This window comes from Neodiprion pinetum, chromosome 4 (assembly GCF_021155775.2).
Source record: "Neodiprion pinetum isolate iyNeoPine1 chromosome 4, iyNeoPine1.2, whole genome shotgun sequence".
In the NCBI taxonomy this organism is placed as follows: Eukaryota; Metazoa; Arthropoda; class Insecta; order Hymenoptera; family Diprionidae; genus Neodiprion; species Neodiprion pinetum.
Window position 1 is genome coordinate 20917537 of NC_060235.2, and position 27108 is coordinate 20944644.

Below are 27108 nucleotides of genomic sequence, written 5' to 3' on the forward strand. Positions count from 1 at the left end.
AGAATTTTTAACGAAGCAAAATTTTCTCGCGCGTAATTCAAACGTAAAATTTCAAATGGTCAGCGACACCTTCCAAAATTGAGCAAAAAAAATTTTCCCCAACGGTACAATTGTTTCTTCTCAATAAACGGGTTCCTTTCAAGACCACAAGTTCGATAGGTTAGTTTTTTTTTTTTTTTTTTTTTTTGGCTCACCCTAACAAACAAGCACAAGTATTCGGAAAAGTTTTATTTTCGTTACGTCAACGTAACCAACTCCAACCTCGAAAGGCGAAAACGTGACTTCCGCTCACCTTCAAGCTCGACGACCTTTCCGGCGCGCTTCAGAGCTTTGACGGCCTCGTCGTGAGTCGCTTCCCTGAGGTCCTCGCCGTTGACGGCGAGTATGGCGTCGCCGACGTAGAGTTGCTCGGTGGCGTCCGCGGCCATGCCCTTGAATATCTTCGATATAAGAATGGGCATCTTGTTCTCCTTGCCGCCCTTTATCGATATGCCGAGCCCGTTGTTGTCGCTCTTTACGACGCGTACGACGCGTTTCTGGTTAGCAACGCTGTCCGGTACGTCGGGATCGTTCAGACTGTCTATGTTGTTGTTGTTTATGTTGCCATTGAGGGAACTCGCGTTCTCGCAGCTCTCGTCGAGCGTTATACTCAGGTAATCGTCCTCCAACGACACGAACACTCTGTACCACTGACCCCGCACCTGCGTCTCCATCACCCCCGCTCTTCCCACCACCGCACCGACGCTCGAACTTCCGGTCACACCCCCCTGACCGCCCCCGCCGCTTCCCGCGCTGTTCAACTCAACCATTTCGATTTCCTCGAATGTCTGCTGGACCCGCTAAACACGAAAAAAAAGATTCAACGCATTACCGACCGTCGGTAAAAACGCAAAAAAGGGTTATGCTGCTCATTGTCGATCTAACTGTCATGTTAAATCTTCGAAATTGTGATTCTCGTTTTTTACCTTTCCGGTACATGAGTTTCAATTTTTTCAAATAAAGATACTGTACTTTTTTTGCTGATCGAATTGTGACGAATTATGAACAGGGTCAATTTAAACGGTATGAGAAATTTTAGGGCGTAGGTATTGCTCGTGGGAAAAAGTTATATCCTCAATTGTTTTTTTCGGTGTGGTTTTACAGTACTGAGAGAACCACCGCGTGTCATCGACATTTGAGGTTAGATACATCTCGATTTATCCACGACGTTGCAGCTCGTGCAGTGGTTCTCATGCCGCTGTGAAAAACCGTATCGAAAACAGAAAACAATCGAGGATATAAAATTGCGCCCACGGTCAATACGCCCTGCAATTTCGTACCGTAAAGATTTCAAACCGCAGCTATATATTGCATTATCTACACCGATCGACGAATCTATTTACGAAATATTTGAATAAATTGCCTTCGGCAGATTATTATGCTTCGTATCAATTCTTTTGGTGAACTGGATAATAGATACACAGAATATTATTTATACACGTAGGTACATGTAATACGATTCGTATTCGATATTCCAATTTGTATGTTTAGTGTATAACTTGTGTGTTAATTTTTGTAGCTTTTGAGGTCAAAAAAGCATACGTGATATAATTAAAGATATATAAAAATTATTTAAAAAAATCACGAACCGGAAAAACAATTTTAACGACTCCACACAGAATAAGCATCTTATATATAGCGTAAACTTTACTTGCGAATGCAATTATAAGAATTTAAGGTCAGATGTTCGGTTTATATAAAGGTATAGGTGAAAGTTCATGAATATAAAAGGCACGATTTAAAAAAATTATGATAAAAGTAGTGAAAAATATTGACGGCAACGAGATAGAAAGGTATAGGTGTATTGAAGTAAATGCGAAAAACGGAAAAGGAAGTGGAGAGAAAAGAAAAGACAAGAGATTGGTGTGTAGGTATATGGGGCATTCCATGACATCTCGATCAAGATTCTACGTCGATGTCTCAGATTGACTTTATAGTTTTTTCGTATAAAAGTACACGACGAAAAACGCGATTGTAATTTTTTTTTTAGAATTTCCGACCCAGCGTATCTGAATTATGATTTAAAAATTTGAAAAAGCAGAAAGCCCACTTTCTGAAATCTGAAAAATCTTGTAAAATGTAACAAAATTTTTGACACCTATTAAATTTGGAGATTTCATAACGTCGAGAAATGAATAATAAAAATGAAAAAAAAAATACTGTTATTACATTGCATTTTCGACACAAGAATTGACGTACAAGCTCATTATAATATCTCTCCGAGTAGATATTTTTCGGATTTTTTATGAATTTGTTCAGATTTTCGATAGTTAAGTTTGTTTTTCAAGTTTTTAAATTATACTTCAGATACGGTGGGTCGAAAAATTCTGAAAAAAATTGCGTTCGCGTTTTTCGTCGTGTACTTCCATAAAAAAAAAAATTATAAAGCCAATCTGAGACATCGAAGTAGAATCTTGATCGACATGTCATGGAATGCCCCGTATACATATACATGAATACACGAGAGGAAGAAAAATGTAAGAGAGGGGATGAGAGTTTCCCAAGGAGGTAACGAACCGACCAACGAGTTTTCGAACGAATTGAACGAACGCTGCTGCCCGCCACGTGCGCTGCTGGCTTCTGCTGCCTGATGATGCTGCGTCACTGCTTGCAGAAAACTTCACCCTCGATACGTATATACGTGTACAATTTTATATACTACGCATAGGATAAAAGAAAGAAAATAAAACCAACGTGGAAGAAAAACAAAAATCCAAAAATCCCCGCGTAAATCTTGCGACGAAAAAAGCGAGAGAGAATTAAGAGAAGAGAGGAGGCAAAAAAAAAGAAGCAGAAAGAAAACAGAAAAAAACGTGGGACGAAAGAGAACAAACGAGATATAATTGAACGAATTAGAACGCGGATAGAATCATTTAGTGCAAATAACTGTATATAAAGTATAATAGTTGTACAATTGCTAACTTCACGAATGTTAGGAGAATTACATACGTACAGGGTGTACAGTTATTCAGCGAAAAAAATTATTTTTCAGACAAATGTCAGAGGATGATACATAGATAATCAGCAATTATGTAATAAACGAAAGTTGATCAAGATCTTCGTAGATAAGTTTCAAATTTATTATGACAGTCTTTTTATGTAAATTGGCATACGTATGAATGAATAAATAATCATACAGTTTTCGGCGATTTCTTGTACATCTTGTACAATAATATATTGAAAAAACCCGGAACCCGATTTATTGCGACAGATTTTCATATGAGCTTTTTAAATTGACTAACAACAGCTGACAGTAAAAAGAATTCTATTTTTCCGTCAGTTTGAAAAAACAAACAAACGGAGAATAAGAATAAAAATACAAAAAAGTAACCGAACTATTTATAAGATAAAAGAAACTAATTAGAAAACTAACGAACCTCCGTACATAATCTTCCCCCTCATTTGTCAAAGTTAACACTCTCATTATATTATACCGGAGTCCCCTTAAATTCCTGCGTGACAACTATCTAACACACCTATTATACACAGGTATATTGTACACGTGTGTGTGCCTCGCAGGTATAATTAAAACTTTCCCGGTTATATTTCGTACAACGGTGGCGATGTGTTTGCCATAAAAATTGAGTCGTCAACAATTATTTGCTACTTGGAAACACTGAATTCAGCAATAAGTTACAAAATTTATACATCATACAATCAGCATGCTGCTGTTTAATGCTGAATTGAACCGATCGTTAATTCGCAATATAGAAGAGCAGGATATTTCACAAACAAGAATAAAGTTCTGGTAAATTAACTCGAGTTATGTAATTCACCGGATTTCAACTAGATATATATATACGCGTGTACGTATAATAGGTACATACATACATTGCGTGAAAAACGTATATGAAACTGCAGCTAAAACGAAAGGTGAACGTAAGGCATACGCAATATATAATGAAATATAATACGTATCGACATAAAATATACGTGAAAAAAGAAAGAAAAGTGGAGATAAAAAAATCCTATCACCGACAATAAGAATGAAATAAGAATAAATGTTACAACAACAATAATAACAACAACGACAATAATAATAATAATAATAATAATGATAAATAATAATAACTCAATTACCTCGTACAAGAAAATAAGGCAATGTTATTACCAACGTAAGTTACTGAGATCGATTCGTTATGCAACCGGGCAAACTTAATCAAGGACACAACTATGTAACGATGCGTGTGATATAATAAAAATAACGTGTTTAATGTACGTGTAGTTTAAAGTGTTAGTATTCGTGTAAGGTTTTTTTGCTTTTTCACTCTTTTTTTCCTCCTCGTTGTCTAATCTTTCGCAAATTTATAACCCTTTCTCACTAATCTGCAATGTAATACGATATTGATTATACGTGAATAGTGATATTTTGTTTATTATTATATATTACCGATTTATGGGCGTGTATTGGCATATATATGACGTTCTTGTCGATTAGCCTATTCGAATTTTCGTAAAAATGTTCTCTTTCTCCCTTCTGTTGTTCAATCATTCGTGCATAGTTTTTGTCCAATTTTTCGAAAAACCCGCCGGTTCTCTGATTCTACGTCACCACTCTTCAATCAAGTACACGGGGTATTACGAAATTCGAGGCTGAGAGAAAAAACTGATTACTGCTAATCCATGACTACAAGAGGCGAACAAGAATTAACGATAATTCTTCATTCACTTGCCACGATTACCCTTGTTGTTGTTGTTGTTATTACTATTATTGCTATTTTTATCGTTACGATCTATGTTGTTGATTTCTTTTCTTCTTCTTTCACAGGAAATTGAGGCAAAGTGCAGTGTCAGCGACATTTCGGTAATAACAAACTCCAGTCGTCGGATTCCGGCTACCGCAGACACAATAATTATTACGCCGAATATCCGTGTCCGGAGTCTCGCAATAATTTATTTATAAATATTGTGAGAGTTACTCAATTGCACATTTCAAGCAGAATAACGAATCAATCCTCGTCTTAGATTCACTCCGCAATGACCCGCAATTACTATTATTCTTTCGAGGCTAAAATGCGCCACCACACGCTACGAATTATTTCTACTACAATGAAAAACTTTGAAGGATGGCGACGCACCGATTCGTTCTCAGGAATCAATCAATTAACAGTAATTTTGCAAATGTAAAACTTGGAAATGAAAGGCGAGCGAGAAAAGGGATTGAGAAAAACAAAAGAACGCGAACGCGTTTTTCACCTGTTTACTTATTCACCATCCGTCTATCTTGTTTTCGACTTCTAGCTTCTAGCTTCTAGCTTCGTTTATCTCAGTTCCCCGTAGTTTCCTTTCCACCTTTAACCAAAACTGTGACGATAAGAATTGCCGATAATAACGGAGAGCTCGGTACGCGTCCGGCTATCAACGATCAACGTGTTTGTTACAAAACAATCGACGATCAGGGGCTAACTTCAAGGCGTCCGAACCCGGCAGCCCGACAACTGAGCATCGCCGACCGTTCGAAATTCCCCGATATCCCTGGTTTTGGCGGGCTTTAAGTTTCGCACACACCGTCCGAAGCACTTCACGAACTTGCACACACACACATTCACAGGCCTTTTTCACAAAAAAAAAAAAATAAACACACTCGGCGGTGTTAATCGCCGACTTTCACTCGTCGCCGACTTCGCGTTGTTTACCACTTGCCACTCGGCCGCGCCGATCCGTTTCTAATCCCAGTTTACAACACGCCTCGGACGAATTCGGGCGATTCTGAGAGGCCGGTTTACTCACTACACGGGGGAATTCCACTCGAGCATCGCTCAACGCGTTTAAAGTAACCGCGAGGCAAAATCGCCGCCCAAACGAATGACAACCGAACACGTTTCACCGACGCGATCAGCGCCAGACTGAGCCGGAATCTCGAGGGCGGCACGAGCTACCGGCGTTCGAATCGCTCGTTACCCGCCGGTGAACCCGACGCCGAATACCGGCGACCCTCGACGCCAGCGACCCTCGCGGATCGTATCCGCACTTGTTGCGCCGCGCTGTCTCTCTCGCACCCCCCTCCCCCTCGACACCTTCCACCTTTCGACGTCCGCCCTCCTTTGCCGCTCGCTATCGACTCGACCTAACCGCTTTTTCGAACTTCCCGCCCCCAAAATTCCACACCAGGGTTTTTACACCGGAGGTGATAGGAATGCGACTGCTCACAGTCACGGATTTAATCAAGACGTGTAATTCGTAGTTTACAGTTTTCTAATGCACGGAGAAACGAGATCGTTCCAAACTTAGCGAAATTATATCATTTTCAATTAGTAGTCGGCCAAGGAGTTCGGAAAATTCGATGAAGCGATTGATATACTTACATACATCAGATTCTCGATTACCGATTAGGCAAGATGACGGGTTACGATTTAACAAAATTTTAAATCAATTTATTATTGATCAGAAATAAGAAGAGTTTGTAATACGATTTTCTGATTTATACCCTACGGAAATTTGTCGTGAAGGCAGCTGTCCTGAAAAAAATCCGAAATACGGCTATCGACCTTTTTGCAATGTGTTCGAAAGTGCCACTGAACTAGCGATTACGGCACCTGGGGCTAACTTCAAGCTGCGCAACTTGTATTTTACAGTTTACTTCTCTTTTATAGAGTTACGAAATAATCGTTTCAAACTTCGGGAAAGTGGATTGTTTACAATTGTACTTCAGTGTCGTCGCTGAAAGAAATTCAGAAAATTAATCAAAAGATCGAGTGTACTTACGTCAAATTTTCACTCTATACTTTGAGGTTTATGCGCTACCGATATCTGGGTACCGTATTTCACTATGCTTTTTTTCTTTTCGCATCAATTTTCTTTACCACTTTTCTCAAATACTACACAAGCAGAGTGGCAAAGACTGTGATTTTCCAAAATTAGAGCGGATTTTGTGAAATTCTAAACCGAACGAATGTATAAAACACGACTTTCTCCCTTCACTGACACTCCGACAAATCTCCCAGGAACGTAATCCTGGAAAAATCCAAAATACAATTCCCAAGTTGTTTTGTGTAGTGTGGCAGCAATACCCTTGAACCGGCGACGCTCCTGTTCATATGCGACAAGATATACTTATGGACAGTCCGGTTGCCTGCGGTAAGGAAAAAACAAGTTAAGAGCGGAGAGCGGAAAAATAAAGTAATAAAAGAAAAAACGCTGTACATGCTCGGCGTAATGAACCGTGAAAGAATGATATTATTATTAGGAGTAACAGGCTGCAGGATAAAATTTTGAGTAATGGCTCGTCAAGTGTGACAGCCAGAAATGATCGATCGTGTACATAAAGCCGACAGTCTTACGGGTTAAAGTGATGCGGATATAACGTAATTTTTCTTCCTATATACTTTATTCGCCGTTGCCTGCTCATTGTCAGCTGCAATCTAGAAATTTCTCTCTTTTTTCGTCTTTTCCTTTTTTTATTCTTTCTCTATTTATTTTTCTCTCTTTGCTTAAGATCGACGCTCCGATCCATTATAAGAAAAAAATGCAAACTTCGCTACTCAGAGCGCGCCCCTGTGTAATTTTATTATGTGTTCTTATAGTCTCTGGAGCCCAAGCTTAATTACTGCTGAATAGACGCTTCGGATTAAGTTTGAACCTGAGAACGGGAATTCGTGATTCATTTCTTCCGGGAACGGAACACAAGCTTGCATATACATGTATAAATTATGTTGGGCTTAATCAATCGCTAGTTCCCCGAATTATAGAGATGTACTATTCAATTCCAGGAAAATTCCAATTAGCAGCACAATATCCCCTCAAGTATACCCTCAAGGATTTAATTGAAATTCGGCTTTTTAATAATTTACGATCCAATATTCAATCACACGCAGTACAAAAACGCTGTCAAACAAAATTATTCAACTATTTTTACTAACAAAATGCATTTCATTGATAGTAATTTCAATTTTTTAAGTTTTGCGATCAAATTTTTCGTTCAACATTTATAAACAGTTGAAAGTATTTTATAAAAATACTTTCGAACAACGATCATTCGAAATGTAAATTTCTTTGGAAGATGTTCAGGCGTCGTATTAAGATCGAAAAAATTCTTCACGAAATTGAAAAATTTGATGGTCAATCGTTTATTGAGTTGGCGCGGAATACCCCATATACGTAATATATAAAAAGATTATAACACGAGAGGGTGGTAAACTGGTCATAAAACGAGCAACGCTCATTTACCGTCAGGCGTAATTAACAAATGAGTCGGCGAGGGAATAATCCGCTTGTGCTCCATCACCTGCGATCCGCATCCTTTAAAATACGGCGGGAAAACGGCAAGCATGTTTTCTATTTTTTTTTTCTGTCTAACTCTCACTTTCCCTCTCTATTTTTTTTTTTGGTTTAAGATATGAATTGAAGAAGATTACAAGCGATAAGAGTAACCCACGTGAGTTGTACATGCATGTATAACTGTATATATTTTCGCGCACATACATCATGTATATACGTACTCCTAATGCTGTTACATTTCTATCTGTACAATCAATATCTTTGAACTACTATACCTATACGTATATACAAGAAATTGAAATTAAAAAAAAATATTATCACGACCTGCAAAGCGGATTGGTTTTCATATCAGGGGGTAAAAAATAAGTGTGAAACAATATTGTCGGAAGAAAATATAAGAGGAATAGATGGAAACGAAATAGTGTATTGCACAGGAACTCTAGAATCGTGAGACTTTCTCGGGCTATAATGGCTACAAGTGTTTGGGACGTTGACGATGTTATTATAGTAGATCGGGAAAACCAGGTCAAGAGGATTAACTTCGAACGGGATTTCAATTATCTGCGATTTTTCTTTCGCATTGATATTTCGTTCATTTTATTTCTTCTTCCTTCGAGTTGAAGCTTGATACAATATAGCAACACAGTTATTTAAGAACTATATTTTATCGCACAGGTGAATAAAATAACAAACAAGAAGAAGTAAATGTTTTTCGTGTAGTAGAAATCGGAACGACAGTTCGGGGGGATAAAAATTGAAAAATTTCCCCAGTTCCAATTGTCGCGGAATTTCATGAACACACCTCTCGACTAAGGAATAAATTAAGCTTCCAAAATGTCGCTAGTGAATTCGTTGATCTCATCCGTCACCTATCCTAATTATTACATCTACTTAATTATATCAATGAATAAATACCTAATAAATAGAAAGAGTGAAAAATACAGTATACAAAATAAAAACAACGTAAAAATCAAACAACTGCGGGTAAAGTATTTTTCTCGAACTTTAGTATGAAACTGCAACAATGAGAGAAAATACATGATAGACTTTTAAAGATTCTGCGATCGTTGATAAAAACCTTTGAGTATTTTTCCGTTCGGTGTTTTCGAATAACGAAAATCAGGACAAATTTGCAAGCTGCTTCTCGAAACTTGACGACACAACGTGTAAATTCGCCTGGATCAAGTGGCTAAAGACAGTATCCCGGGGGAAGAGTTAAATTTTCCGCCAATATCCATCCCTGCAAAATTTTCCAGATGAGGGTGCTTCCGGCGTCTGAGATGTCACACTCGGAAGAATTAACCCTGGATATCGGCGGTCCCTTGGCACCGAACGGATGAGCATGAGGAAATCGGGAGGATGGCCTGCAGGACTCATTTGCCATCCAAGTCGAACTCCTTCGCCACGTGGACAACCATCCGCGAGACGAACTCCTGGAGGAGCGGTTGACGCGACTTTCCAACGTCTATCACCTCCTCGTGATTCGCCTCGTGGTTCTCCTCGTAGTCCGTTGGCGATTTGTTCGTTATCAGACTGAAGGCGAAGACCGTCATGTCGCAGTGCCGGGCCATTATGACCTCGTGAACCGTCGACATGCCTGAAAGGTACAAAAAAAAAATAAATAAAAATCTGCCATCACGCCAATAATCCAAACACTGATACTGAAAACATTTTCAATAGTTCTTTCGTGATTTCAAACGACAAATTCGTTTCAAGAGACTTTAGTACGTTTTAGATAGTTCGAAAAGGTTCGTGGACTTTGAATGGCTTCGTGATCATCAAAAAAATCAATCGAAACCCAAGCAGAACTTTGGATCAATTCAAACGATTCAAGTGATCGAATAACTAGACTTGATATCTTAGCTTTGCGTGACTCGAACGAACACGGCCCTAAAAATTACTTCAAGTATTTACTCATCCAAAAGAAAGAGCTTTCAAAGATGCTCCGTTAAACGCGAGTTAAACGGGAGATCGAGGATCATCGAGGAACCCGTTCGAGACTCGAAATAAGTTGAAGAAAAGCAAACTCTTACGTCACTCGGTGACTTTCAGAGAAGTTCGAGTGAGTTAGAAACGACTTGTTCTCGATTGCTAGCCGAGGTGTAAGCCTGACTTGATAAACGCCTCGGTTAAACGCAGATCGATCAACCATGGCAAGTTCTCGGGGCCGAGAGTGTCGAAAACTCACCGACTGCGTCGACGCCGACCATCCTTAGCATCTTAAGCTCGGCAACGGTCTCAAAGTTCGGTCCACCAAGGCACGTGTAGACTCCCTTATGGACGATGTCGGATATCCCCATGTGCTCGGCGATGTTTTGCCCAGCTTCGAGTAGCTTCAAGTTGTAGGCCCTGTTCATCGGCGGGAAACGAGGGCCGAACCTGAAGCCAACAACATCGGAGGCAACGATTTAGATGGGTCCAAGATTTACAGCCCACTTAACGCGCTTTAGGAGTGAACTCTCCGGCGGCATAGTGCCTCCACCCCTCATTCACGCTACTTATCGATACTCAACCCGGACCCCCGGCACTTAGTCAAGATTATCCTCAATTATTCGATTCCATTTTGGATCGACATTTGTCAAGGCATTCATCCGCCGTAAATAGTTTCGATTAATCAGATCGTAATCACTGTGCAGGAATTAACGTATGCGTTCGAATGATGAAACTAATGACTAGATATTATCATCATTAGTCAAACCGGGAATCAATTAGAGGCGATATTACATTGCAGTAGGACAATGAATTTTCGGTCCATCTCCGTTTCGGGTATCGAAAACACTGGCTCGTCGTCTACGTTGGAATTGGTTCAAGGATCGGATGAATTTTTCAGTACCAGTTATTGCATTATACAGTCAGATTGCCAAGGGGCGAGGACCAATACTAATTGCCCAGAAGAAAGGGTAGCCAGGGTAAAACTGATGCTGGATAGAACAATTCAAGGGTACTTGATGCCCATCCCGGAATGAAATATCAGGGATTCGGTGTATAATGGGTTTTTTGGAAAGGGGGGATTGAAATACGTGATATGGAACCTCGAATTGTGTTTTTACAACGATTTATGTGCTGTGTAATTGAAACGATGCCGAGCAAATTCTAATAACATAAGATAAGATATCGGTAATTTGAGAAAAGGTTTTACAATTACAAGATTCAGAGCGATCAAACTTTGCTGTTGTTTTTGATCCGATTCTAACATTTTTGGGCTCGTTTTGAACGCTGATCGGATTTTCAATAACTATCCTCTCCTCATATTCTCGATACGCGGGTTTGTGTGAGTCGACCCCGCTCACGTTCATTTCTTTTACACGTCGAAGAAGTTGTTTCGTGATATTTTCCTTACTTCAGATCGAGACCGTGGGTCCCATTTACCCTCAAGCAACAGTTTAGCCAATCTGCCTAGGTGAGGTTAGCGGTGGAACTAATTCCCAGCGTTGCGTCGGTGGCACGAAGAGAAGAGGGTGGTCCATTATTATCTCTTGCCGAGTGACAAAAGTGTGGGGTGATATAAAGTGGAGAGACTCCGGGGCGAATTCTTGTTCATCCCGGGTTGAGAAAACTGTGCAAGAAAAGAGGAGAGGAGGGCTAACGAAGGACGGGGAAGGAGGATCCGGGATACCGAGAGAGGCAGAAGTGGGAGCGACCCGGAGAAAAGAGTTTTCTGAGCAAATACGCCAATCAGGTTCTTTATGCCGCTCTGCAAATAGTTCATCAATTCGATTCAGGGGATATTCCAATAAGACAAATTAATTCTTATTTTCCCTAGCCTCTTAGCTGCCTCGGGGCTGCATCAATTCGTCCCTTCTCATACCCCCGAAAACCCCGAGGAATCTCAGACCCGACCGTCTCATAACGCTCGACTGCTTTACCATTTTCAATTTACAGACTCTCCGTAACTTCTTGCGAGAGTTAGGAAGTTGGAAAACGCTGTCTAACTTTCGAGTGCTAAAATTAGGGCTGCGCAATTAACAGTCGTGGACTACTGACGATTGTCTTTCGAATCAATCGATCAACTGACAAACCAATTAGACAGTGCTGATCGATCGATCAGCTAACATCATCCTCTTCGAGACGGGACAATTATTGTTAGGTTATAGTTTTCAAGCGGTTTAAGATCAATAATCACCAAGTTTACCCACGCATGATATTCGATATGGCGGAGGGAAATTCCGTAAAAGTCTAAATTTTACGGTTTCTGGAGTCACTAGTTATGACTTTGACATAAAAATTGTGAAATTTTCAATACCGAACTGAGTTTCAACATCGTGTATTTCGAAAAGAAAAAATCTGAATGCCAAGGACTTCCTGATATTATTAATATCTGAATCCTACGCTTTTTGATTAACAAAACAAAAGAGTGGATAGAGATGAAAATTTATCACGCGAAAAACGTCGCGTAATTCCTGATCGAATCGAAAGATTCGGGGGTTGATTTTGCCCCCGGAGGATCAGCCCTGCAAAGTTCGCTGATTTGTTATCACGAGACAATTCAAAATAGAGACAAAGTGAAAATGCAAAAAGCTTAAGAATAAAAAACCGAAATACACGACCGTCAGAATTCCGACGATCTTACATTTCGATTTGATATAATTTCCAATTCATTCTCATAATTCTATAACTCGGTTTCTCCTCTTGCACACTTCGACCCTTCTACCTTCCGACATTCACGTACATACCTACACCTTTGAATTGCCTGTATCCCAAAATTCCACGAATTAAATTTTCAATCCTTCGTTGAACGTACCTTCGTCTCACTTTTTGACCTCCGCTTGAATCTACGGCTTTAAGGGTTCATTCCTCGCGTTTACAACTCACACACGCTAATCTCACAAGAATACCGGGGATTTCGAAACTGCGATATTTTCATCCGCGTCCCATTGCAGCGTTACGTCGAGTTTCCAAAGAAAATCCCCTTCCCCGCAACCCTCCAACCCTTTCACTCACCTGTCATCGTTCGGTCCCTGCAGGGGGTTGTTTCCCGCGAAACCCATCATGTTTACGTGATCACGCATCATCATGATGTCCCCAATTTTGTAATTCGGATTCAGACCTCCCGCAGCGTTCGTCGCTATCAGATGGCTCGCTCCTACCAGTTTCATCACGCGAACGGGCATCGAGCACTGTGGAAACGCACACAAAATTCATCATTATTACAGGCTATACCTTTTGGTAGTTCTCGTTTCACTACCTCCGTTCATCCGTGCTGTATGTTATATTACACCGTGAGAAAAAGAAAATATAAACAGAATTTCTCCGGTAATGTAAGCTCATTAACGAGGGTAAATTTATTCGATCGATAGAAAAATTTATTTCATCGTTTCTTCTAATCAAGAAACAATTTTTTTCCAATTAGCTTTACGAAGAATATTTGTACAAACGGAACTCTCTTCGAGAAATGAAATAAATTCGATCAAATACTCACTGACTTTATTCTATCTGACTTGCGTTCGAATTTTTTTTTTTTTTTTTTTCTTCCCATTCGTAATCGTCAATGGTTTGTTTTTTGTCGGTTCTTTTTTTTTCCAAGCTTATTCAACTTTATTCCAATCTGTGCAACTATTGATAACCTGGCGTAATTTTCTAACCCTCGGTCTATCTATGAATAATTTGAATTTGATATCGTGAAACATGTATGGGGCATTTTTTGTAAATCAACCGACGCCCATGAATCGCAGAACCGCTGCTTGTTCATGCTAATTTCAAAGGGGAGCCCGAGAATCTTAATCATTTTCATTTACATTCATTACTCTCGTGATCGTTATTATGTCTGAAGGTTTTTGCCTCCGCGGATGGGAGAACAATTATTGCCAAAGGTGAGCGTGGTTTAGGATCGGTGAAAAAGAATCAGAGAAGACGAAAACGGAAATTTAGTGCCCGACTTAGAATGTAGAGAGTAACAATTGAAGCGTGTTTCTTATCGCTTATACGAAGATTCATTCATAAACACTGCATTTTAAAACCAAACGTCGAAGCTAATCGCAGCGAATTGAAATTGCTCTCTTTCTTTCTCCGACTGTGTAAATTTGACGAACGATTTATGTTTTACGATCTCTTAAATTTGTCCAATTTACACTGTTTCAAGACACGTGTTCTGAATATTACGTATACTTATATATCCGTGAAAACATCTGACTACAGTAGGTATATCAATAAATCGGAATGGCGCTAACTTGTCAGTGAAAAGAAGAAAACTAAAAACAACACCAGTCACTGCGTTCGCGTATTGATTTTTAATTATTTACTCGTTCGGAAATTATTCCCTGAGAGGCGCATTGAATTATTCTGTAAACAAATGCCTGGTTCTGTTGAAATTAATTAACTCATCGTAGTTCTCTGATTTTTTTTTCTGAAGAACGCTTAATCAGAGTTAAAAATTTCATGTTTCAGATGTTTAAGTACTTCACCTTCCAAAGTGGATATCCCTCGTAGTAGTGAAACCTCCCCTGCATGCACATTATCGGAACACCCCTGAGGAATCCGAAGACGAGCTGACCCATGTGACCGGGGACAGTTGACACGGGAAAATGTGGAATCGACTCGTAGGCAAAGCAAACTTTATCGGTGAGTGCATCGGCCAATGAACCTGTCACACAATTCAAAATTCCGATTGTCTTTATTCGTACATCTTTGGATCGAGTTGTAAATTTTGAGAAAAACGTAATAGCGAAGAAAATCTGAATTTCTCCATACTCCGGACAACTTCTCTCTACTCGTTATCCAATTTTTTTATTACCAAAATAAGGTACGGTATTTTTTATTTTTGAAACTATGCGAATAAAAAATACCAACCTTTCGTTGTCAATGGCTTGAAAACAGTGACAAAATTTGCTCTCAGATTCGTTCGATTTTTGTTTAAGACGGATCATTTTATTCAGCAGATTAGTATTTGCAATCCAACTAAAACTTTCCTTTTTTTATCATCGTTGAGCAGTTTATTCGCTAAACATTGCACCGATATATACATAGAAAAAGATCAATGTTCAATCGGTTGCTAAAAAAGTGCAAAATCCGATTCAGAGAGTGGTTCGAAACAGTGCTTTGAATGAAACGAGCTTTTGCTTACAAGCTCCATGGGTGTAACGCGTACACGGATGTACAGTACCGAACGCGCGACTATCCATTACTTTACCAATTACAAAATTATCTCCATTCAGTCGATCAACCTCAAAACATTTATTCGTCGTCTCGATTCATCGTCCGTGTAACATCCGGGGTCAATATTACGGCGTAAATAGAAAGCCGCGTATTCAAATGTACATTACGTATTCGTCTGAGATTGATAATGCTTCGTTTCGCTTATTCAGGGTGGGTTAAAACGGTTCATGAACGATTCTGAATGGGGTTTATTTGAATTGGGTGAATTTTGAGCGAGAGTATTCAGATTAGAGCTGCGGCGACGGCGGAAGCTTTCCTCCGAGAGCTGTTTTACGGGTCTCCGAATCGAGCGAGAAATGGGTTCGTCTCTGAATGAGAAAATTCATTGGATTGAAAGTTTAATTATTTAGACGTTGGAAACAGCCGATTAAAGAGGCACCCGAGCCGCAATTAATTACGGACGGATGCCCCGGAGATCGTGTCGTAATGTTGATAATCCAATAACAGTGAAACCCCGAAAGCATCGAATCGGCACGGCGCTCTGGGATTTACAACGGTCGTCAAACCGGCTTCGCAGCCCCCGATTATTCCCGAAAGTTCCCGCGGGCCGAAGACACCAAATTTTGCATCGCGTTTCGAATCCGTTTCTTACCCATTCCCGAACCGCAGATCACAGCGATTTTCGGCCTTATTGATGTCCGCTCCAAAAGATAATTCGCGGACTCTTCGAGAGCCTCGAAGGTGTACCTGAAACAGAGAAAGGAAGCTTCGTAATTTTTGGTACTCTCTAAATTTTATTCCCAGTTGTAGGCATACCTTTGGAAAAAAAGCAGTGCGTAGACTGAGAGAAATTTTTAGTTCCGTTTACCGCTCAGTCCTTGACTATTTTCATTTTTTACCACAATCGAAAAAATTAGTTCTCGGTACAAAATGAAAATTGGTTTTGTAGCTTGCATTTGTATTTTCGGTATGCCATAACTTCTTATTTACAACGAGATATTCGCAGCTTTCAAATGTATAGTCAATGTATACGACTTTAAAGACCGGTGAAAAGGAAATAAAAATAAGTACAGTTTAACAATCTTGAACGTTCTGATCATGAAACCTTTTCTCATTTCAATCAGACGATAACAATGTTGTTTCGTAACCGTTCACCACTGTCGGCTATAAAATGACACTGCACTACAGATTAAAAAAAAATCTTTTTCTCTTCTTCCAACTTACGTTTCGCCGATTTCGCTCTGAAAATGCATCGCGATTTTACAGACAGTTAAATCAATTACCGACCGATCCGTCATCGATCTTATCAAGATTAGTTTCCAAGAGCGGAAAAAAAATGGCGCTACGATAAGTCATTTCACGACAGCATTGATGGTACCCATGACACTGCAGCGACAACGCGAAGGGTCGTCGAGTCTCGGTTTGGTTAGCCTTGAAAGAGAAGGACGGCATTCGTCCTATCAACGACGAGGGGGCTGGAAGGGGGGGGAGGGGGGGAGGGGGTTGAATTCAGCAGATATAACTTGGAGGTAATTTTGTAATAAACCATTAACTTTACTAATTGGGTACTCAAACGAGGTAACGTTGTGTTCCGGGCGCGGGAAAGTTCGAATATTACAAATTAGTTGTACTACGAGGGTGCAGCGCGAATTGGGGGTGAGAGAGAATTCCGTTCAGGCACCCATTTCTAACGCCGCATGCACACGTCAACTTTTGTTCATCGCGCGTGCACCGCCGTGAACCATAATAATTCACGGGTATGCGCGTAACAACGCGCGGGGCAGGATATGAAGCATGGTTTGTCTAGTTATCCGCGAAATGCAGATATTCGCTGCGCTTTGCTTTGCTCCGCACTTTGTTTATTAACTGAAAGTTGGGGAAATTGTTGTTTCGAACCAGAATCAAGTCCTGTTGGCATTGCAAGCTCTGTGCTTTCGTATAACCACGGTATACGTAATACAGAGTAGCTAACTTTGACTTCGGGGACTTTTATTCATGCGCTCCGAAAACTCGTTACACACAGTTTCGAAATTTTTCAAAACGGTATCCTGCTGGATTGCGACGTTCACGTATGTATCTCAAAATATCTAAGTCCAAGCATAATAAAAAAAAAAAGGCTACACTGGGAGAAATTTTTAGTTACGATTACCGCTCAGTCCTTAACTCCTTTCATTTTTTACCACAATCGAAATATACAGTTCCAAGTAGAAAATGAAAATTAGTTTTCTAGCTTTTACCGGAAAGTCTAGTATCCGTTACTATTCTTTCTCATTATCATCACTGTTAGTATATTTTCTTGTAACTGTTGCGATAATTTAATGCTCGTGCAACAATAAATTGACGTTAAAGCCTTGTTTAACTAAAAGAGTAGGGTAAACCGAACAAACTGATTTTGCGTTGCAATTACCAAAAAAGGATCGACAATAGCGCAAAATGTTTACGCGTGTCTCGTTTTTCGTAATTCCAACAATGTTCAAACAGTTTTTTCAACGATACCTGTTTTACTCAATTTTTCTAGTTACTGTAAGAGGTGAAATTTTTTCAAATGAAAACGTGTTGGGGTATATTTGTTCAGAACTGCATACGTACAATCGCGCTTTTGAGTCTACTTTTTTTTTTCGTTTCCGATATGTGGTATTTAGATATTTTAATACATATACGTCAACGTCCAAATCTAGTAAGGCATCCCTTCAAGCAAGCTAATTTTTACACTAAAAATTGCAGCTTTTTGATCATGTCGGTTTTTATCGACGCACATTTTTCTTTACGAAAAGTGTTAAGAGAACTTCTTTGCGAGGCCGTAGAATCACGACAGTGATAACGTTGAGTGGCAGCTATTTCCATTTCGATGGTCATGATCTGTAACTCTACCAATCTGTACATGCGTCTGAATCTGAATCAGTCACGAAACGTGACCTTCAAACGGGGTTCAAAGCTCAAATAAACTTTGTCGCGGCTCGCCGCAACTTGACCACGTTTCCGCAAGACCGCAAACTCGGAAAAACAAAACCATGGCCTCTTATCGTTTGCAAAGCATGAAGCTTCCGAGTTGCATGCTGATAAATTATAAATAACGTTTGTGTAAATTCAAACGTTCCGTTTGTAACATCGTAAAAGTTCAAGTTCTTTGCCGTTTTCTTTAATTCTCGCTTTTATTTACCGTCAACTTGAACCTTGCGAAGAAATCTCTGCGAGAGTACAGAGCGTTGATAACTATTGTAATTAATAACGACTTACAAGTTTGATATGTAAGATTTGCGCTTGAATTTATGATATTACCGCCTTTCAGTTACCTCTGATTAATATCGTAACATGTGCAAATTGGGAAACATCAACGACTCAGCGTCAGCTTCTATCCGCGTTTCTTCCGCAGGGACGAATTTCGGATCCGGAATGATCCGGAATTTTTTCGGACAGAAAACAAGCTGTTGATCATTGTATTTTTATCGCGGTGAATTATTATGATATTTATATCGATTGCGACGTGTTGTTCATATGGATAAAAAATAACGATCGTAATAATAAGGTTGCAAAGAAAATTTTCGTGACCTTCTCGAAGATGGACAAATCGGAGCGTATATTTCTTCATTTCATCAGAAGTCGCGCGATTTTAATCATTACATGCGTCAATGCTCGACGCCTAAAAACATAATATTGCTCATTAGTAATAATTCCGATCAGAGATAAGAATCAGAGATAAAAACATGCCGCGAGACTTGTCAACTTTGACCGATTTGCGCAAGATTTGATTACTAGTCACTTTAAATTGATACCCGGTCGGAAAACGGCGCCTGAAATTAAAAACCGGCAAATTACGAATTTAGAAGTATGGTAATAAAAATTACGATTAGGTGATTTCAGTTTTACAACCGTGTACGCGTAGCGAAATTTAGATTTGAAAAATTGACAAGACAATGTATTAAAAAATACATTCCTGAGTGAATTGCTTTTTCTGAGTTTCTTTCACTCTTTGTCGTATCACGTTTCTTCTTTTCATTCCACAATCTTTTCGTTAAAATACGACGTGATTAATCGCTCCCTGTACTTTCCCCAATAAACCTTATCTCGGTCTTACATGCTCACAAAATGAAGAAAAATTATTGAGATACTGCGTAATTACTTGACCGATAGAGTCTTAAACGTACTGTGAGTACGGTTACAAAGAAACAAAATTTCTCAATAACACGCTGCACGATATCATTGACTTAACGTGCAAATCCAGTAAAGTAAGAACGGTAATCACAACTGATCTTTTTCATTTGACGCGTAGAAAAAACCTCATTAAACTTTCTCAAAAAAGTTTCAAATTCCGAATGCCAAAAAAAATTAAAATCGCACGAGTTGCGCCATTTTTTTTCAACGAAACGAATCGATTTTCGGTATGAGCATCAAGAATGTATTAAACAGCATCTACTAATTTTGACAGTGTCAGTGAATTTGGACATATTCAACTACCGCATGAAACAATTCAATGAGTCGATACAAAGCGTGATTGAATCTGATCACGTTGGATTTTATTTTTGAACCAAAGAAAAAAAAGGAACAGGAAAACGGAGAAGGAAGGAAGTAAGTTTGAATCTGGTCTCTGGATTTTGTTTTCGAATCAAACGACGTTTCCTCAAGTCAAAATGAAAACAAAAAAAAAGAAAGAAAGGAACACCTCCGACGACTTACCGGATCATCACGTTTATGGCACTGAGAAATATCTCATTTGTTACAGTAACTTGAAAAATTCAGCGAAACAGGTATCGTTAAAAAAAACTGTTTGAATATTGTTGGAATTACGAAAAACGAGGTACGCGTAACCATTTCGCGATATCGTCGATCCTTTTTTGGTAATCGCAACGCAAAATCAGTTTTTTCAGTTTACTCTACTTTTTTAGTTAAACAAGGCTTTAACATCAACTCATTGTTGCACAAGCATTAAATTTCCGCAAAAGTTACAAGAAAATATAGTAACAGCGATCGTAACGAGAAAGAATAGCAACGGATACCAGACTTTCCGGTAACAGCTACATAGCTAATTTTAATTTTGTACCTGGAACTACATTTTTCGATAGTGGTAAAAAAATGAAAATAGTTACGGAACTAAAAACTTCTCTCAGCGGGCGAAGAGTCAACGAGTCCGACCGCGTCGTATAAGACGTTTTGAAAAAACATCAATTGCAAAAGTCTTTGGTGAAACTCACACGCTGTTCGCGGCGACGTCGACGAGTTCATTTTCCTGTTTCTTCAGACGTATAGCGTCGGCTGTCGAAGCAGCGGCCGTGGCGGTAGCGTGACCATTGGCGAGATGACGACGGGACATGGCGAGGAGGATGATGATCGACGAATTTTTACAGCTTTTCAAATATTCCCACGAGTCGATGCGACGCCGCGAAATCCACAAGTAGAATGTCTAGCGGCCAGCTGCGCCCTTCTCGATTTATACGCGGCTCCGAACCCGGGAACGTATTATTTTTCACCGAGGCCTGGGGGTTTTGCTTTATTTTCCTAATGCCGACGGTACGGAGCCGACGGCCAATCACCGCCGAGATTAATGCAGGGAACACAGAGGCCACGTGGTGATAACCCGTCCGCGCAAGTAAATGCTCCAATTGCCTTGTTTATACCACTCTTCACAACCGCACACTCTTGCCTACAGATTGTTTTTAACGCAACCGCACCTCCGTTCAACATTCGACATTTCGATCCTTTGATCCAAACACCGACAGTGTTCTCATCATTTTTTTCGACATTTATTAACTACCCGCTCCTTTTTCTTTTTTTTTTTTTTTTTTTTTTTTTTTCTATCCAAGGAAAAAGCGATAAGGGGAAGTTACTATGATCACAACGAATATTGAGGATTCGATTTTAAGGTTTGAAAAATCACTTCCTACCATTTTCGGATCATCGTGTGCGTGTGTGTGTGTAACCAAATTTTTCTCGACGATATCTCGAGAGCGAATGTACGGATTTGAATGATCGTAGTCATAATTGACGGGGCCTTTTTCCACTTAGAACTGATTAGATTTTGGGTCCGAACGGTCCAGCGGTTTTCAAGTTATTAGAATAAATACATCGTAAGGTAAATAAGAGTGGTAACAACTTTGAGACGGTTTGATGGAATTTTGTAAATTTGATCTCAGGAAATAATGATCTGGTGATATTTTTTCTTCTTCAATCATTTGGAGCAAAGTTGAAGCGGATAAAACGGTCTGAAACGAGTGGTTAATTTGGGTGAAGCTGATGAATTAAATTCTTTTTTATACCGAGTTTGTCATTTAAATAACTCGAAAACCGCCCGACTGATGAAATCAAAAGTTCGGTCAATTCTAAGGTACAAAAAGCCCCAGTCGAGATCCTTTCTCGAGACATGATCGTTTTTATTTATTTTTAGATCTTCTTATTCGAATAACTGGTTGAATTACCTGACCGACCGTATCCAAAATCTAATCAGTTCTAAGTTAAGAAAAGCCTAGACAAGTAGAACCAAAATCCTCCTAATCTGATGTAAAAACTTTACTTCAGACGTCTACGTGCAGCTGGCGTTAGAATCCTAATCGTTAGTCTGAAATTACAGGTATCATTTAGTACTGCAATAGCGTTAATTAGGAACTACCGTTGGTAAAACTTGACCCGCCTTTGATCTACACTACGCAATCACTGAAAAGCACTCATTCTACGAAAATTTTCACGCATTTTGTACAAACATTGTGACATCTACAAAGTTTGTATTCCACTTACTTATATACAAATATTTGAATACATGAATAAATGAATAAAGTATACAAGGCATTCCGCACCAAACCGACCTACTTATGACTCTCATCAGCGGTGATTCTTTTTTGTTTTATAAGTATAGTATAGAGTGTAGCAAAAAAAACATCTTTCTCCGGGTTTTAGATTTTTTGCATCACGAGTTGGATCTTTACTGCTCTGCAGGCGAAACAAGTAATTAAAAAGTGAGAAAAAGCGAATTAAATATTAATTTTAAAAATACAAATTTATATTCTATACGTTTTTCCTCACTTTTCAATCACTCGCTTCGCCTGTTGACCAGTAAAAATTAAACCCATGGTCCGAAGAATCTAAAACTTGGTGAAAAGTGATTTTTATTTAATTCTTTTTGTACACTCTACACCATACTTAAAAATTAATTTCAATCGCCGATATTGAGAATCAGACGTAGGTCGGTTTGGGGTAGAATGCCTTGTATGTATATACCTATATTAAAAACAGCAAAATTTAATTGCATCTAACTGTTGTAGCTGTCATACGTTAACGGAAATGAGGAAAAATATGACATGATTATTTTTGAAGTCTCTGCTTGGTGGAAATGTGATGAGCAATAATTTTTTTTAACGATATTTTCCTGTCAAAGACAACTGGAAAATTATTTTTCAGCTGACTCGTTTTCGATTCGATAATACGTGAAGTGCACGTCGTAGCAGAAGTACTAAATTTTTCGAAACTCTGTTTTGCACGCATCGAAACGCTGCAGGTATGTAACACAGTGGAGCTTGTGTTCGCCGGAAGTCGACTGATTGTGGGTTGAAAAGGAAATTGGCCACTTTGTGAGTGTCGAGGTTCAGGGCCGTTTCGCTACTGGTTGGATTTTTGCGTGAAAAAAAATGATGCGTGAAAAAAAAATTGTATCGAGTAGGGAAACCAGAAACAATTATTTCCCACTTTCACTTTTTCGATCAAACGAAAATTGAAAACTCATACGACAACGCAACGTCATTATGCATGCCTGCAAACTTTATCTACAATATAGTTCAAAATCAGTGAAATTCAGCTGCTCGTAAGTTTTTTTTTTTTTTTTATAAAAAATAAAAATATGATCCGACTGTTTTTTGTCTTTTCCAAGTCCGTAACGTGGAAAAATTCTGCCTCCAAAGAAAGAGTTACGTTCACTCGATGCATGTTGCTGGCAATTTGCACTCGATAGATTTATACAACTCTACATTGTTTCAAGCGACAAGTGAAATGTGCGCGATATTGTGAGAAGATATATTTTCGTTTTCCAGTGAAAGTAAAACGATAAAGCGATAGCCTGAATTGGGTATTTGCAGAGTGAAAAAATCCAACTCTCGCGATATTAAATCAAAGAAATACGGAATAACGAGGACGTATTTTTTATTTTTCGTTTAAACATTTTACTGCAGATTTTACAAGCGATCGAATCTCACCGATTTTGCGATACATAGAGGTACCTAATTGCTAGGATAAGCGAGATCATATTATTATAATTTTCAGTTTTCTACGTTTGCTCAAATTTTTTTTCAATTGTTTCATCCCTTTTTGCGCACGTGTACCCATTTTTTCAATCAGATGCCAAATTTGATTCATCACGTTATGTTGTATTACAGCACCTACGAACAGCCTTCGAAAAATCTCCGATCGGCAGAGAATATCGGATTTTCCTGCGTCATTGGCACCAGCAGCTGTGCTATTATCGCCGAACTGCACGGAATATAACATCGTCCGAGCTGTAACAGCGGCATGAAATTAACACCTATTATTTTTTTGCCATTCCGCGACTACCGCATTTGGATCGCAGCTGCGAGCAAGAAACTCGTTGCATATCCGGCAAAAGCGCCTCGAGTGAATCGAACAACATTCTCGTCAGTCGTTTCGCCGTCCGGATGATGACTGGTTTTACAGATTTTTATCCATCGTGGGGTATGAAATACTAGTGGCACCGTTCCGTGTCGTTACCATGCATATATGTGCATTCCACTGTCGTACGTACGCAATACCTTAAAGACACAAGATATTTTCCTGCATGGAAAATGCTACGCTGGTATTTTCAAGATCATTCAGCCGCCTTCTACACGTGTTCTTTTCAGCTTTTTCTTCGCCTCTTGACACGCCGTTCGATCATCATCCGACTGACTTCGCTTATAGCGAAATTTTAGGGCCATATGGAACGTGCCGTTCGGAACTACTGGCATAGGGACGAAGGGATGAACAATCGATCACGACGAAAAAGACCAAACGCAAATTTCGATCAAGCTGCGGGAGAGGAAAAAATTTGCAGTTATTTTTCTTTAATGAAAAATTCATGGTATATGTGATGCGAATTGTTGCCCGATGAATTAACGCCTGACGATGAAAAATTATTAAATTAATCTGGTTCGATGGTCTAAAAACAAAATTTTCGAATTTTTCACGTGTATTGTAATTTGTTATACGTCTCTAGAGATAACGCAGTCTTGAATGAATATAATTTTTTACACATTCAACTTATATTGCAGATAAACTTGAAAAACTATACGCAAAAAAGTATTCCGGCATCGAAAAATTGTAATTTGGTAGTACAATGCGAATTTACACCCAACATCTGACAGTTGTGAAAAATCGGACTATTCTCGTTTACTGGTTCGAAAATGAAAATTTTCAAATGAACAAATATAATTTTTACGCGTTCAACTTGCATCTAGAGTAGAACTTCAAAAACTAGATACAAATCTTTACTCCGGAGAATATTTAAATACAACGCTTGTTCTGCAATATTGATGAAGTACGGTTGAATGAAATCATTCGCTGAGAATATACGAGAATCAGTCTTCTTTTGCTGATCACTGACAAACGTATCGGTAAAAACGTGTATACAATAAATATTTTTCGTGCCATTTGTCTCGGCGGCGCGATTAAAAATATTCTTATCTGCAGTCCCCATGGGGTGACGAAAAAACTTAAAATTTTACAAATTCATTTCACGGCAGTTTCGCGCATGATGAAATTAACGACAGGCGATACGATAATGCTCTGCAGAAAGATTGCACACACGGCCGTTTATCTCTTGCGAAATCGGCGGTCATATCATTCGTGTATCGCAATTAAGTGACGCAAGTAGGGAGCCTTGGGGGGTCTCGCGACGTGGGATCGAGACCCTTTGGCCTTTGCTCTAATGATAATTGTCGGTTCACATGTGAGTCGATTATCGGAAACGTAGAAAGAACGCGGCACGGACAAGCCACTCGTAGATTCGAAGTTCGTTTTACAAGTTTGAGTCCCGCGCCCGAATCGCTTCTTCTCTAATCGAATTCCTTAAATTTGGAAATCGAGTCTTATCCAGTCCAGCTTTCCACGTTCAATTTTAGAGTTTCTGCGCAGCCGAACGTCTGGAGTGGGGAGCGTCGATTCCCGGCGAATTTTCGGGTTCCTACTATATGTGATTTAGCGCTCGAGATGCTCGCACAGCGTGGAACGTTTCTGCAGAATTTCCATTCTCTTGTTATCGCGAATTTTAATAATTTAAATATTTCGTCAAATATCGTTTTGTACGTGAACGTTTTCGGAGGATTTAAAAAATATTCTAGATACAGTAATTTCATTGAATGTTTATTTATATAAATTTTGATTTTTAACAGACAAGTATTTCTGGAACGTATTTCTTTTATCATTTCACAAGCACATATTATCTACAGAAGTTGAGTAGTTATAGTTTTTCTAACGATTTTTGAAATGTCAGCGTAAAATGACTTCATCTGTTTTTACGCGCACCTAAAACAAATATTTTTCTATTTTACTGGGTTTTCTTACCAAAATATATCGCAACGGGATTTTGACTCAAACGTTTCTGAATGTAAAAAAATACCAACAAAGAAACAATTTTAAATTTAATTGTTTCGGTGTAATTTGTTATCTAACAATAACGTGAATCTCTGACTCTGATAATGTCAGTGAGTTACAAATGATTAATAGAAAGCTCGAATCAAACGATGCGGAGAAAACAGCGAGATTACAAAACTCGCTCAAGCCGTGATTATCAATTTTCACGAGGGATGTAAGAAAATTAATTTCTGAAGTGATGATTCGCTATTTTTCTTAAAATCGTGACCATTTATGTCAAATCATTCGATCGCGCAAATAACTGCGGCAATACGTGCGTGTAATTGCCTTCGAATTAATGTTTGTTTGGACACATATAGAATTGCGACATAATCAAGGCTTGAAGTATAATGATTAGTAATGAAGAAAATAATAACGCAATAAGTAACATAAATAACATGATAATATTATTATTGGGTCGCTATATATGTATATACGTATCTGCATTTCGCGCATTATAATCAACACGCTTTTGATTCGTGAAAGTTTCTTATTATTCGTTTATCGAGTTCTGTTTCCTTTGGGTCTTCTTGTATCAGCATGAAACAATTTCATTCAATTAACATAAAAAATGATAAACATGAATTTAATGACATCGGAATGATATACTGCAATTATAGGATTGCAGTTTAATTATCCTTATCATTCAATTGTCCATTTAGAAAACACCTGTTTCCTTATTCATGCTCATGCAGTGAAAGCTTATCAATTATTTCTTCCAGAAAATATTCAGCTACACTTATCACTACACTACTTCGAATAACAGTGATATTTTGTTTATTGATGTTTGGTAGTTTGAAGTATGTGGAAAAATGTAGGTGAAAACGCCTGCTGACGTACCGATGGGCAATTCGTCCGCGTATCGTGCGCCTGGTGTTTGATTACACGATTTGATTCATGCATTATGTGTTGCTTGTCTGCAAGTGACCAGGCGTTTTTGAAAGCTAATACTAAAAATACTGAACGCTGTTATTTTTAAAAGAAGAATATGCCAAAATTAGTAGTGTCTAATTTTTTCGCGTAAGATTTTCGTTATTCAAATCATTCTTGTTACCAATAAAATTTAAAAATACTATAAATACATTCTTTACGATTCCAAATATTTCCCGTCTTAGACGTTTGACTTCCGCTGACCTCATCACGCTTCGGATTCACTTC

General features: G+C 38.9%; 2 protein-coding genes and 1 long non-coding RNA gene across 5 annotated transcripts in view; 1 reads left to right on the forward strand and 2 right to left on the reverse strand.

Annotated features, from left to right (window-relative positions):
* Positions 1-4868, reverse strand: part of Syn1 (Syntrophin-like 1) — a 236782-nt gene extending 231914 nt beyond the window's left edge. For all 3 annotated transcript variants that reach the window (XM_046622572.2, XM_046622570.2, XM_046622569.2), the window contains exons 1-2: positions 4430-4868; positions 293-839 (exon numbers count right to left, since the gene is read on the reverse strand). In XM_046622572.2, the coding sequence (XP_046478528.1) occupies positions 293-839; positions 4430-4531 (649 nt within the window). In that variant the 5' untranslated portion in view covers positions 4532-4868. The remainder of the gene's footprint in view (positions 1-292; positions 840-4429) is intronic.
* Positions 4869-8807: 3939 nt separating this feature from the next.
* On the reverse strand, positions 8808-20779 carry LOC124217190 (purine nucleoside phosphorylase). Its single transcript, XM_046622580.2, has 6 exons — positions 20538-20779; positions 16001-16095; positions 14658-14836; positions 13198-13373; positions 10445-10635; positions 8808-9853 (listed from the first exon to the last, which is right to left on the reverse strand). Exons 1-6 carry the CDS (start codon positions 20654-20656, stop codon positions 9630-9632), a joined length of 984 nt encoding a protein of 327 aa, XP_046478536.1. The 5' UTR covers positions 20657-20779; the 3' UTR covers positions 8808-9629.
* A 346-nt stretch (positions 20780-21125) lies between these two features.
* LOC124217195 (uncharacterized) lies at positions 21126-26349 on the forward strand. The gene is made up of 3 exons (XR_006882803.2): positions 21126-21206; positions 23703-24077; positions 24183-26349. It is a non-coding gene; the product is annotated as an uncharacterized lncRNA (long non-coding RNA).
* Positions 26350-27108: the final 759 nt, after the last annotated feature.

Excerpts from the sequence above, each read along its gene's own strand:
- LOC124217190 (XM_046622580.2), bottom strand. The coding sequence starts at position 20,656 with ATGTCCCGTCGTCATCTCGCCAATGGTCACGCTACCGCCACGGCCGCT. Across the intron at positions 13,374-14,657 it reads AGGGATATCCACTTTGGAAG|TGCTCGATGCCCGTTCGCGT; the intron begins GTGAAGTACTTA and ends GCGTTTCCACAG. Across the intron at positions 10,636-13,197 it reads CAGGGACCGAACGATGACAG|GTTCGGCCCTCGTTTCCCGC; the intron begins GTGAGTGAAAGG and ends TGTTGGCTTCAG.